General features: G+C 40.6%; 1 protein-coding gene across 8 annotated transcripts in view; it reads right to left on the minus strand.

Annotated features, from left to right (window-relative positions):
* Positions 1 to 3,409: 3,409 nt before the first annotated feature.
* Positions 3,410 to 13,537, minus strand: part of LOC139531724 (homeobox protein cut-like 1) — a 243,665-nt gene continuing 233,537 nt past the window's right edge. For all 8 annotated transcript variants that reach the window (XM_071328489.1, XM_071328508.1, XM_071328468.1 and 5 more), the window contains one exon: positions 3,410 to 13,517. In XM_071328489.1, the coding sequence (XP_071184590.1) occupies positions 13,070 to 13,517 (448 nt within the window). In that variant the 3' untranslated portion in view covers positions 3,410 to 13,069. The remainder of the gene's footprint in view (positions 13,518 to 13,537) is intronic.

Consider the following 13,537-nt stretch of genomic DNA (forward strand, 5'->3'; position numbering starts at 1 on the left):
AATTGTTTAATTAACTCAAGAACCACACCTGTGTGGGAGCACCTGCTTTAAATATGTTTTGTATTCCTCATTTACTCAAGTGTTTCCAGCTGGCTGGTTAACACTGGGTTAAACTGATTAAAAAGTTAACGCCAGACCCAACACGATAACTGGCCTATGGAAGTACTTCTCTTAGCGAGAAGTAAATTATATTTGTACATGAGCTATATACACTATCCCTATATTCTTGATCCTAGTGATATAGGACTGTGTAAAACAGCCTGGAATAAAAACAACGTGTGTGGGTGGAGAGAGGGTTGGTTTTGCAGGTTTACTCGCTCTAGATTGTCAGTACTGCACGTCTTCTTTGCTATCGTGCCACGGCTGTGTCAGTGTCGATTGTAAGTAAAATGTATGTATCCCTTCAAATCGAATCAAATTGTATTGGTCACATACACATGGTTAGCAGATGTTATTGCGAGTGTAGCAAAATGCTTGTGCTTCTAGTTCCGACAGTGCAGCAATATTTAACAGTAATATCTAACAATTCCACAACAAATACCTAATACACACAAATCTAAGTAAAGGAATGGAATAAAAATATTGAAGTCGGAAGTTTACATACACATAAGTTGGAGTCATTAAAACTTGTTTTTCAACCACTCCACAAATTTCTTGTTAACAAACTATAGTTTTGGCAATCGGTTAGGACATCTACTTTGTGCATGACACAAGTAATTTTTCCAACAATTGTTTGCAGACAGATTATTTCACTGTATCACAATTCCAGTGGGTCAGAAGTTTACATACACTAAGTTGACTGTGCCTTTAAACAGCTTGGAAAATTCCCGAAAATGTCATGGCTTTAGAAGCTTCTGATTGGCTAATTGACATAATTTGAGTCAATTGGAGGTGTACCTGTAGATATATTTCAAGGCCGACCTTCAAACTTAGTGCCTCTTTGCTTGACATCATTGGAAAATCTAAAGAAATCAGCCAAGACCTCAGGAAAAAAAATTGTAGACCTCCACAAGTCTGGTTCATCCTTGGGAGAAATGTCCAAACGCCTGAAGGTACCACGTTCCTCTGTACAAACAATAGTACACAAGTATAAACACCATGGGACCACGCAGCCGTCATACCGCTCAGGAAGGAGACGCGCTCTGTCTCCTAGAGATGAACGTACTTTGGTGCGAAAAGTGCAAATCAATCCCAGAACAGCAGCAAAGGACCTTGTGAAGATGCTGGAGGAAACAGGTACAAAAGTATCTATATCCACAGTAAAACCAGTCCTATATCGACATAACCTGAAAGGCCGCTAAGCAAGGAAGAAGCCACTGCTCCAAAACCGCCATAAAAAAAACAGACTACGGTTTACAACTGCACATGGGGACAAAGATCGTACTTTTTGGAGAAATGTCCTCTGGTCTGATGAAACAAAAATAGAACTGTTTGGCCATAATGACCATCGTAATGTTTGGAGGAAAAAGGGGGACGCTTGCAAGCCGAAGAACACCATCCCAGCCGTGAAGCACAGGGTTGGAAGCATCATGTTGTGGGGGTGCTTTGCTGCAGGAGGGACTGGTGCACTTCACAAAATAGATGGCATCATGAGGGAGGAAAATTGTGTGGATATATTGAAGCAACATCTCAAGACATCAGTCAGGAAGTTAAAGCTTGGTCGCAAATGGGTCTTCCAATGACCCCAAGCATACTTCCAAAGTTGTTGACATTGAGTAAGAGGTTATTTTCCTGACAACACACTCCGAGAGCCCTCACCTCCTCCCTGTAGGCTGTGTCGTCGTTGTTGGTTATCAAGCCTACTACTGTTGTGTCGTCTGCAAACTTGATGATTGAGTTGGAGGCGTGCATGGCCACGCAGTCCTGTGTGAAGAGGGAGTACAGGAGGGGGCTAAGCATGCACCCTTGTGGGGCCCCAGTGTTGAGGATAAGCGAAGTGGAGATGTTGTTTCCTACCTTCACCACCTGGGGGCGGCCCGTCAGAAAGTCCAGGACGCAATTGCACAGGTCAGGGTTGAGACCCAGGGCCTCAAGCTTAATGATGAGCTTGGAGGGTACGCTGGTGTTGAATACTGCGCTATAGTCAATGAACAGCATTCTTACATAGGTATTCCTCTTGTCCAGATGGGATAGGGCAGTGTGCAGTGTTAAGGCTGTCCGTTGTCTCCATATCTATTTATTATGGCCATCGAAATGCTAGCTATTAAAATTAGATCCAACAAGAACATCAAGGAGTTAGAAATCCAGGAGTTACTCAAGTTTTTTCTTAAGTCTGGATCCCTGCACAGTCTCAATGAAGATCTTGAACACTTTTATAGCCTCTGGACTTAAACCTAATTATGACAAGTGTACTATATTGCGTATTGGATCATTAAAATACAATGTTTACACTACCTTATAGTTTACCACTGGGGTTCAACTTTGGTTTTAGAAGTGGGGGGGACATATTTTTTAATCCAGTTGGATAAACATTCCAAACCGCCTACCCGACTGCTCGGTGGCGTCCGCATGGTCCTAAAGCACACCGCCGCCTCGTTTTGTATCAATGACAGTGAAAGTTGCGCCCCTGGTTTACCAATTAAATAGACAGATTGTGAAGTAGACATACTTGGTATTCATATCTCAAAACATAAATTAACTTACCACAACCAACTTCAATAGAAAGTTTGCAAAAATAGATAAGATTCTGCAACCATGGAGAGGTAAATACTTGTCTATTCATGGAATTTTATTAACTCCTATAACAGTTTACTTACTAATGGCACTGCCTACTCCAGATAACTAGTTAAAAAAAAAATCATATGAGCAAAAAAATATTGGAATGCAAAGCCAGACAAAATTAAACATGCCTATTTATAATGAATATGAGTTTAGGGGGCTAAATGATTAAATAATAAAGCATTAAATCTCTCACTAAAAGCTTCACTCATACATAAATTATACTTCAACCCAAAATGGTTCTCCAGTAGATTATTAATAAAGGCTCATACTTTGTTCAAATATTGCCTTTTTGCCTTTATATAGGGCGGCAGGTAGCCTAGTGGTTAGAGCGTCGGGCCAGTTCCATTCATCAAGGATGATGAACGGAAACAGGATGCACCTGAGCTCAATTTCGATTCTCATAGCAAAGAGTCTGAATACTCATGTAAATAAGGTAATAAAATAAAATAATACATTTGTAAACATTTCTAAAAACCTGTTTTCACTTTCATTGTGGGATATTGTGTGTAGATTGATGAGAAACATTTTTTATTTTATCAATTTTAGAATAACAAATAGTGGAAAAAGTCAAGGGGTCTGAATACTTTCCGAATGCACTATGTAAAACTGTTTATACTTGTTAATAACATGCAACAGACCGAACAACGTCAAAGAGTAACATTATAGGAAAAAAAGACACCATACTAACTTTGTGTTTGTATAAAAGATATTTACTTCAATTATCACACCTAGGGTGCTAGTGAATAATAATAACAATAATAATAACAACAATAATACATTGTGAGTTTCATACAGTGATATTGCCTCTCCATATTCTATAGGGACTGTTTTACAGTGCTGAGAACAGACTACATGACTTAAATGACCAAATAAAAAGGAACCAGATGAAAACAACAAATGAGAGAACAACTGAAACTGGAAGAGATACTTTTTTTCTGTGAAGGAAGAGTCACCCTCTCATTGCCAATGATCATGAGGCCTAGAATCACGTCATAGAAAAATATATCAGCGGACAGCAACTAGCTACACCTCTCTCTGGACTGAAGAGGGGGAGGAAGAGCACTGTTGTGGCCAGTGATAGTGACAAGGACTCTGCTAAAAGTAGTTTCCACCTGAGCTTTGAGAGAGACAATTAGACCAGCTGAGACGGTGGGAGTTTTCCTCACTTCAAAAGCAGTCAGTAAAAAGAGAGGACACAAACTAAAAGATAAGGAAACTGCAGCCCTTAACTGCATAAGAGCCGCTCAACGCGCCACACACATATACACACACAACGTCATATGAATGCCTAAAGCCCCACTGGGTGTCATTTTACCCCATGTCAAGCTAGAATTCGAGAAAAAGTTGGAGAAAAAGTGAATTGCGCTGTAACTCTTCAGTTCGAAGTGCCAACTCTTCGTTGAGAAAGACAGTTTTTTTGGTTGAAGGGATTTAAAAAAAATATTTTGCAACATAGGGTAGCTTCAATGTGAAGTTTGGTCTAAAAAAAACTAATCACATAACCTTCAAAATAAATGAAATTGCACAAATCAAATGTCTATGGAAGCCATATCTGTACAACTAAGGTCTCCAATCATACTGGCATTTATTTTGCCAAAACAAGAGCTCTGCAATAAACTTATTATTCAAGGGACTTAAAGGTCTCTCCAGCAGGGGAAAAAGAATCAAACAATACGGTATAAAATCTTGATCTTCTTCCACCCATTTAAGGAAAAGCAAACAAACAAAAAACCTGTTCGTCTCAATTATTTCCAAAGATCTAGTATCTATAGCAGTGTTTCCCAACTCCTCGAGTACACCTAACAGCACACATTTTTGTTGTAGATTAAATTAATTGAGGGCTTGATGATTAGTTGACAAGTTGAATCAGGTGTGCTTGTCCAGGACTACAACAAAGATGTGTACTGTTGGAGGTACTGGATCACTGGAGTTGGGAAACACTGGTATATTTTAACAGGCATTCTCAAGTTCTGCTATTGAATGACATTTGACCAACAACATGACCTATGTATATTCAGATAATATATACAATGTACTGAAAGTCAGCAACTTGACATTACAGTAGATAAACTGATAGTGAGATGGCAGCCTGACCAAACACAAGAAAGTTGGAGACCTCTGGCACTTTGAAGGAGAGAGTGGGTACACACTCTCATACTACTCCAAATGCTTGGTAAAAGTAGAGTCCCAGTTTCAAACTCATCAGCTGAAAATAAAGGTTGCTTATAAACCTGGTAGGGTAATTAATAGTAAAGGCGAGGAGCCTGAACCATTGGCGAGTATGGCTAGCTTTGTTCTGAACGAAATTAGTCAATGAGAATCAGATTATACGACATTTAAAATCAATTATCCTAGACTCGGATATAGCACATGGCTAAACAAAGGTGAATTGGAGTTGAGAAACCAAGACAAACTTGATGACTTCAGCAGTTTAGAAACAATTTGTCTGGTTCTAAATTCATAGTCAGTTGAGGCTTTGGGAGCATGTAAATGTGAGTATGGAGACAGATCTGAACTGAGGGAGGGGACTCCATGGACACCCATCTTATATAGGTCTTAGACAATGCCATCATAACATATTCTCATTTGACTAGACAGCAAGGTAGCAGCAAAGGACTGTGGGTGATGTAGTTCTATCATGATTCCTTCACTAAAGCGCTAAAAACGCAGCTTTCAAAAAACACAATATTGGTTGTCAACTATAGGGAGCCAAATGAGTTGTCCATTTGGAGTTGGTCGAGAATGGTTCAAAACCCATGGAACACAACCAACTGTTAGTCAATGTAAAAATGTATCATATAGTTAGTTATTCATTGTAACCTATATGTCAACTACCACTGAGTGATGGATTCAATGGACATTGGTTGACCTGTAATGCATAGAGTATTATGAACCTTACTTACATAATCCAAATTGAATATGACATGATTAATGCTGTTGTTGTTGACCATTTTTATAGTCTCCATTTCCAACGTCACTGGCATTTAAACTCTATTAACATGCCACTTCTGACTCCTCACAATCACAATAAGCCTACTGTCCCTGGCTGACTTCTGAGACTAAACACAAACAAAAAGATACGAGAGTAAGAATGAAACGTATTCATGTTCAAATCAAATCGTCAATAAAAATGGGAAGGCAAATCAAAAGCAAATGAATCCAGATTTTCATCAAACTTTTGGCAAACATTGTCAAAAATCTTTTGTCACTACCAGTGGCTCTTGACATTGAATAAGGAGATCCAATAAGGCAAAAGGAGTGTATATAGTATAAATAAAAGTAAGTATAGATTGGGGGTGGTGATGTACAATGACATTATATGATTCTGTATATGCTTCTATGAGAATCAAGGCATTGGTCTTAATGTGTACTAGGTTAAAGTTTGTCTCACAAATACCGCAAGGTTATGAAATGATTGAAGGGTCATATTAGAAATGTGAATTAATGATACACAAACACCATGAGACCAACGCTGGCTAATGCTAAAACTTCTGCAACAATGCTTGTAGTCGATCTTACAGAAGTGTGAGGCTTTCGTAGTCCTAATATAAAAAGAAAAAATTTAAAACCTAATGGACACAAACCCTACAGAGAGAACTACCAATACGTTGACAGTAATAACAAAAAACAAACCCATAGTAATGCTTAACAACTTGCTATAAGGATATATTTCATCTGTACAATTTTATATGACAGTGTATATAATATTGATAGCAATCTGCTTTAGTTCTATAGAAAAATATTTGCAAAGGGCAAATTCCTGAAATTCGTCCAAAAGAATCATATAGATTCTGCAACAAATTATACACTGTTTAACTGAACATTGGACTCGAATGGAACAAACTGTGTTTTTCTTAGCAACAGAAAAATAACATGAAAACACAGAAGGGAATTGTAGCACAAAAAAACTGCACAAACACATGCAAAATGCCCTCTGTACTGTATAAACCAGTGTAGCTTTGGGTGCTTCCTCCAGGGTTCCACTGAAATCCCATCCACTAATTCTTCATGATACTCAGAATCTTACCCGTTCATTCAGAAAGCTACAGACAACTCTGTGTCTACAAAACTGACCAACACTTAAAGAAAACCTTTCCCTGTCAAAAGCAGAAATATACACATGAACAGGAGCAGAGAAAAGAGGATCGACCTCTAGCTCTTGGACTCCCTACAACATAAACACTTTATTAACTTGTGACTGATAAGAGTAGCCTGTTCTATATGATCTTTACATGGACATGTGATAGACAATAACTCACAGACAGGTAGTCAAGCCTGATTTGGTCCTCTTTCAGAAGTTGTATTGCTCATGTATTGGTGTGTTATATCAGTCCGTGTCTATGTTCTGTGCCTTTGTAATCAGCTTTATTTCCATGACTGTGGCCTCTAGGAGCATTGTGTCCTTGAATACTGGAGTCTGACAAAGCAATGTCATATATGTGAACCAAACCTACAGGGAAAAGAGGTGTGGTATACATCAACAACAACCAATGACATTCAGACGGTTTGAAAACTGGGAAAAGGTAAAAACAAATTCAAGCACTTTTGATTCTACTACAACCAGAATGACTTCCATTAGCTCAGAGTGCACAACCCCCCTTTAATGATCACGATAAAATAATAATCCAAAACACATTGACCTATGAATAATAAAATCCAATTAAAGTTCATGATGGTTGATCAAAAACATTTCCCTCTGGGCCAAAAGACCAAACTACACTGAACAAAAATATAAACACAACATGAAATATGTTGGTCCCATGAGCTGAAATAAAAAAATCCCAGAAATGTTCCATTCGCACAAAAAGCTTATCTCTCTCAAACTTTGTACACAAATTTGTTTACAGCCCTGTTAGTGAGCATTTCTCATTTGCAAAGATAATCCATCCACCTGACAGGTGTGGCCTATCAAGAAGCTGATTAAACAGCTTGATCATTACACAGGTGCACCTTGTGCTGGGGACAATAAAAGGCCACTTTAAAATGTGCAGTTGTTGTCACACAACACAATGCCATAGATGTCTCAAGTTTTGAGGGAGCGTGCAATTGGCATGCTGACTGCAGGTATGTCCACCAGTGCTGTTGCCAGAGAATGTTAATTTGTCTACCATAAGCTGCCTCCAATGTTGTTTTAGAGAATTTGGCAGTGCGTCCATATGGCCTCACAACAGCAGACCACGTGTAACCACGCCAGCCCACTAACTCCACATTCGGCTTCTTCACCTGCAGGATCGCCTGAGGGGGAGGTGGGGGTGTTGAGGACGATTTTGGTCTGTAATAAAGCCCTTTTGTGGGGAAAAACTCATTCTGATTGGCTGGGCCTGGCTCCCCAGTGGGTGGGCCTATGCCCTCCAAGGCCCACCCATGGTTGCACCCATGCCCAGTCATGAAATCTATAGATTAGGACCAAATGCATTTCTTTAAATTGACTGATTTCCTTATATGAACTGTACCTCAGTATAATCTTTGAAATTGTTGCATGTTGCATTTATATTTTTGTTCAGTATACATGCAATGTTTCCAAAATGACTGACAGCAGAACATAATTTGGGGAGAAAAGTGAGAGAACTCCTGTTCAAATCTTCAATTAGCATCAAATGAGAAACAGATAAAGGAAAACAAATCCACACAAATTCAACTCCCAATCAAAAAGCACTGCCTGTCAGGTATGTCGCCTGTTCTAACCGGGCAATAGCTGGGAACAGTTGACATCATTACAGCACAACTTGACATGTTAGTAATAGTATCAAAGTGAAATCCCTCTGGGACCCTCACATACTGTTGATCAACTCCATTTCATTAGTGCCTCTACCAGACACTCAAGCCTGCATCGTTCTTAATGAGGGCCATACCAACTATCTGCGTGGGGGGCTTTTGATTGTGGACCTCCTACTAAATCTGTGGCCTACAAGAGTCTGCCTTGGCATCACCTCTGGAGGAGCCAGCCCAGGACTGTAGACAGTCACAGAACTGGCCCCCCTTTGTTCAACAGCAGTGAAGTATTTCCAGACAAAACAACTTTGCTACAGATGTCAAAAGCTGCGTTGAAGACGCAGCATGTGGGAGACCAATCAAAATGATTGCTTGTTTCCATGTGGTGCCTGCACAAGACTTGGAGACCGGTGATGAAAAGTCTCATGAGAACGACGATGGGATGGGCGCAAGACTTCAGTCCAAGAGACCGAGCCAGCTTACTGCATTCGTTTATGAGCAATCCTGAAAATAATATCAACACTTTGGTCTGGATCACTCTAAGGCAAAGGCAATCCTATGAAAAGATAGACTGAAGGAAAAGGCTTGTAGACGGTTAAGTGCTAAGGTGTCTCTTTAATAGTGCTAAAAGATCAATACCTTTTTTGAAAGGTAATGTTTTTGGGTATGATCAATTTAAGCTTTACGTGTCAAAAGCCATTATATATAAATACCATTATTTTTTGCTTAAACTTGTTGATGTACTTGTGCTTTTATCAAAAGATCAACACTCCTTGATTTTTTTGTTTATGTTCAATCGATCACATTTTTTCAATGAACTTCAGTAGAAAAGTGTAACCAGCTGATAGGGACTGCTGTGGCTTAGCCAGACTGGCAGTGTGTCACTTGAGGGAGCGTGGTTTGGAACCATGCAGGACACAGGGCTTTTTAACAGTGTGCTAACATCACTCCCCTCCAGAGGTGATCCAATCACCACCAGCTTCGCTGTAGGAGGGGCAGCTGAGCAGCAGCCATTCAGGACCCAATTGTGTTCCAAATGCTCACAATTTAAAAAAGTATCCAATAATCTCTTTAAAGACTAAACTTATTGTAAAGTCAGAACGGCATAGAAAATATTCATGAGCGTGCAATTAAATCTTTTAAGGTAAAGTTGCCTTCCCCCCCTTTTTAAAGAGGTTTTTGGTCAGTAGTGCTTGTGCTTTACACAGCTGTTTGTGTTATTGTTAGTATAAAAATGTCATTTGATCAGTTTTTTTGTCTGAAGGAACTAAACCTATATTTAGCAAATAATAATTGAGGAAATATGAATCTTCTAAATAGTTGGTGTACGTAGTACTAAGAGTTTCACAAAATGTAGCCAGTGCATCCCAGTTTATAGGCCAATAAACAGGAAATGCCAAAGTCACACTCTTGCTGGATCTAAGCACATATATAGTGATGTGATCACTGCTTATTTTAGATAAAATCTACCTCACTTTATTCATCTCAAATTAAGCTGGGAAATCTTAAAAGATAAGTGTCAGATTCAGAGGTAATGCCAAAGGACAGCAGTTCCAGACCTTCAGATGCTACTGGTTCTTGAGCCCCACCACAACTTCGGTCCTGTGCTGGGTTCAGTAATACACGGAAAATGTACAAAATAGAATATAAGTCAACCTGATTTCAATCATGCTTGCTGAAATGAAAGAGGAAAATAGAAATGCACAGACGCACCAAATCATGAACGGTGAATGCACCATAATGCCATAATGGGTTGCTCTCCCATTTCAGCTCAAACAACATAAATGACACTGTCAAAACGTCTTCAAAGATCACTAAATATACATGTATGACAACTAAATCTCGTACGTATAACCCAATACTGCCGGCAGTCTATCAGTCAAAAAAAATATTATATGACCCCTTATAGTCCCTTCCATACAATAATAACAACAACAATAATGAACAGAAATCAAATAAGACATTAAAATGTAAAATACAGCACCTATAAATAAGCATAACAAAAACATGAAACCAAAAAACTTTATGTTGAAGTGATCTACTGCTTGTCTTTAATATGGCAATAAAGGGGACCTACTGTATTTGTGAGTCTGCTATGCCGTAAGCCGTATAATTTAGAAAACAGCTTAGAAGAAACAAAGGGTGGCAGTTGTGCACTCTATGTGTGTGCAGGTAAATACAAATCAAAGCCACACAGACTTATAAAACACACAGACAGACACACACACACTCAAGGGTGTGTATGGCAGAGCAGGGAAGCTAGTCCTCGCTCACACCCTCACACCCCCTTCTTACGGTACGTGGATACAAAATCACACACGCCTACTTGTGTACACGTGCGTGTGTGCTCTCACACACTCAAACACACAGGGAGAGGCAGTGGGCGGGCAGGCACTGTGAGCTTGTGGCATAGGAGGAGGAAAGGGGGAAAAGGGAAGAGGTTGCGATGTGTGCGGGGGGGGGGGGGGGGGTCTAATGTTCTACCATATCTGGAGAAGGGAGGGTGGGTTGAGGGTTAAGTATAAAACTAATGTCTTTGTTTTCTTCCATTGACCCGTGTCAAGTGATCTTAACCTCTGAGATATATTCACATGGGGCAGGCCAAGAGTTACAGCTGAAGGTAAGAGGACTTGTTGTGACCAGTGGAGAATGGAGATGCTACGTAACAGTCATGAATTGATCATAAAACTGGTCATAATATAAGGAGTGAGCGCATCAAGATTGGTGGGAGAATCAGCTTGACTTTGAAAGAGACAACCAAATTGGATGGGGGATGTCACATCGGCAGTACTTTGGATATAACCTTTGGTATTGGTTATTCAATTAGTAAAAATGTACCTTGAAATATCTCTACTAAGCCTTGGCACTGTTTCGTACATTTGACCTCTTGACCTCTGCGCAACACAACATGGCAGCCTGTGGAGAATATATGTCAAAGGGTTTTAAAGGAGGGACGTGTGACTGGTTGACCATGACCAGGTCAGTCTTGTAGCTCTGTATGGGAACACTCAAGCAGAGGAGAGTCCATCTCTTCCTCAGACTCGTAGTGCACCGCATGTGAGGACCGACACGCAACAGCTGGGGTTTCTTCTCTTTCTTTTCTGTCTTTTTACAATGTACATATATACACACAACCGTAGGTAAAGAGTTGAGAGCAAAAGAGCCAGATGCTTGGAATATACAGTAAAGTGAGCTGTGCATCTCCTGGCTTTTTCACCCAATGAAACGCAAGCCTCCCCATCCGAGGGCCAGGCTGTGAAGTGCAGCGGCCGTCGGCTCTACTGTACACCCTGGTTCTGAGGTCTTAATAGTGTGGTTTTTGTGGTTAAAATAGGTTAAAAAGCAAGTTCGCAACTTTTTTTTATTTTTAATATCTAGACTGAAATTGTTTTTTTCTCTCCATGAACTTGTATACAACTTTTTTGTTTATTTTATTTTTTTCTCAAACCTGATTTTGGCCTAAAATGGAGTGTATTAAACAAACGCTCCCGGTGCCACCAAAATGGCGTCCCCCGGAAGTCAGTTAAAGCTATGAAAGAAATGTACACTACTTATCAAAGAGCTTCTAGATCACTCACGAGAAAGAACACAAAGTAAGCTACCACAAGATGTTTTTCAGATTTTTCCTTTTTCCTGACATGACCGTTGCATTTTATGTTGTACGTTGAAAAACTGTGAATTAAAGTGATACTTTTTTTTCAAAGTTCCTTTCAACTGATAATGAGTATTTCACTTTAGATTTTACCCTTCCCAAAAATTTTGGAATCTAAAATAGCATTGTTTAAAGTCGACCGACTGTGCAATCTCTTAGTGGCAACCAAATTGCTATAAAGAATTTTTTCTTTCTCAGCGGAGAAAAATAATTTGATAAAAATGTTAATTATTTTCTCAATAGAGTCCATAGCATATTAAGAGTTCCAGTGCCATTACATGGCAACTTTTGGGGCACAGAAAGGAACATTGCTTGGGAAAGGGTTCTCCTCTCCTGCAGACTAATTTTCTAAATGCTTGGCTTTTCATTCTCTTTTTTTGTTTGACGATCCTATCAGATAGCCAAAGAACTGCAATGGAGTTATGAGGAGAAAGAACCTCTTAGAAAACAGAAAAAAGGGAAAACAGTGTAACAGTTAGTCTACTAGATGTGAAAAGTCACTGAGCGAACAAGGTTAGAAAAACTTTGAGGTGGTGAATAAATCTCTCAAAGGGAAACACACACACACACACACACACACACACACACACACACACACACACACACACACACACACACACACACACACACACACACACACACACACACACACACAAATAAAATACATAATTGCTTCTCGTGACAGTTTCCTCCTGTGGAGTGACGCTCCTTTGTGTGTCTTTCATCTCTTTCGCACCTTTGGCCGGTGGTGTTAGGGCCCTGTGGCCAGCAGGGCTGTTAAGTGCTTTATCTCCAAACAAAGCCAGGTTGTTGCTGTTGTTTCGCTTCGTGAAAAAAATCTATGAACCCTCTTTGATATGAAAACTCGTAAAAGATGCCAGTTCTTCTCTGGCAGCACTGCTCCAGTCTTGGCCTTGGAACTGTGCAGTCAGGGCACTAGAAAAATAGTAACTCTCACTCTCCCCAGCAGCAGGGGGTACCGTATCAGAACTCCCACTCGTGGGGCTCGTCTTTACCAGCAGCCTTCTCCAGGCGGTGGATGATATTATTGAGGTTGGCGGCTTTCTTCTTGCGCAGGCTGCTGTCGCGGGGGTTGCGGGCAGCAGTGGTGGTGGCCACAGACGCAGAGGAAACATGGGTGTTCTCGGGGAAGCTGAACAGGCTGTCCAGGGCGCCGCCCTTGTGGTGGCCGCTGGTACCTGCAGTGTTGCTGCCGGTGGCTGACGTGGTGCCCTCGTCTCTGTGGTCGGACCCGCCCTCGCCTTCTGAGGCCGGGTGGTGCTCGTGGCCGGGGCGTGTGCCCTCCACTGTGCCATCTGACTCAGTACCGTCACAGCTGTCGCCCTCACTGGCCTTGCCTGCCCTGGTGGACGGGGAGCCGCCCTCACCTCGCTGGATCTCCTCGATGAAAAGCTCCCGTCGGATACGAGACCTGGTGGCCAGAGAGAAAGA

Source organism: Salvelinus alpinus, chromosome 1 (assembly GCF_045679555.1).
Source record: "Salvelinus alpinus chromosome 1, SLU_Salpinus.1, whole genome shotgun sequence".
Taxonomy (NCBI): Eukaryota; Metazoa; Chordata; class Actinopteri; order Salmoniformes; family Salmonidae; genus Salvelinus; species Salvelinus alpinus.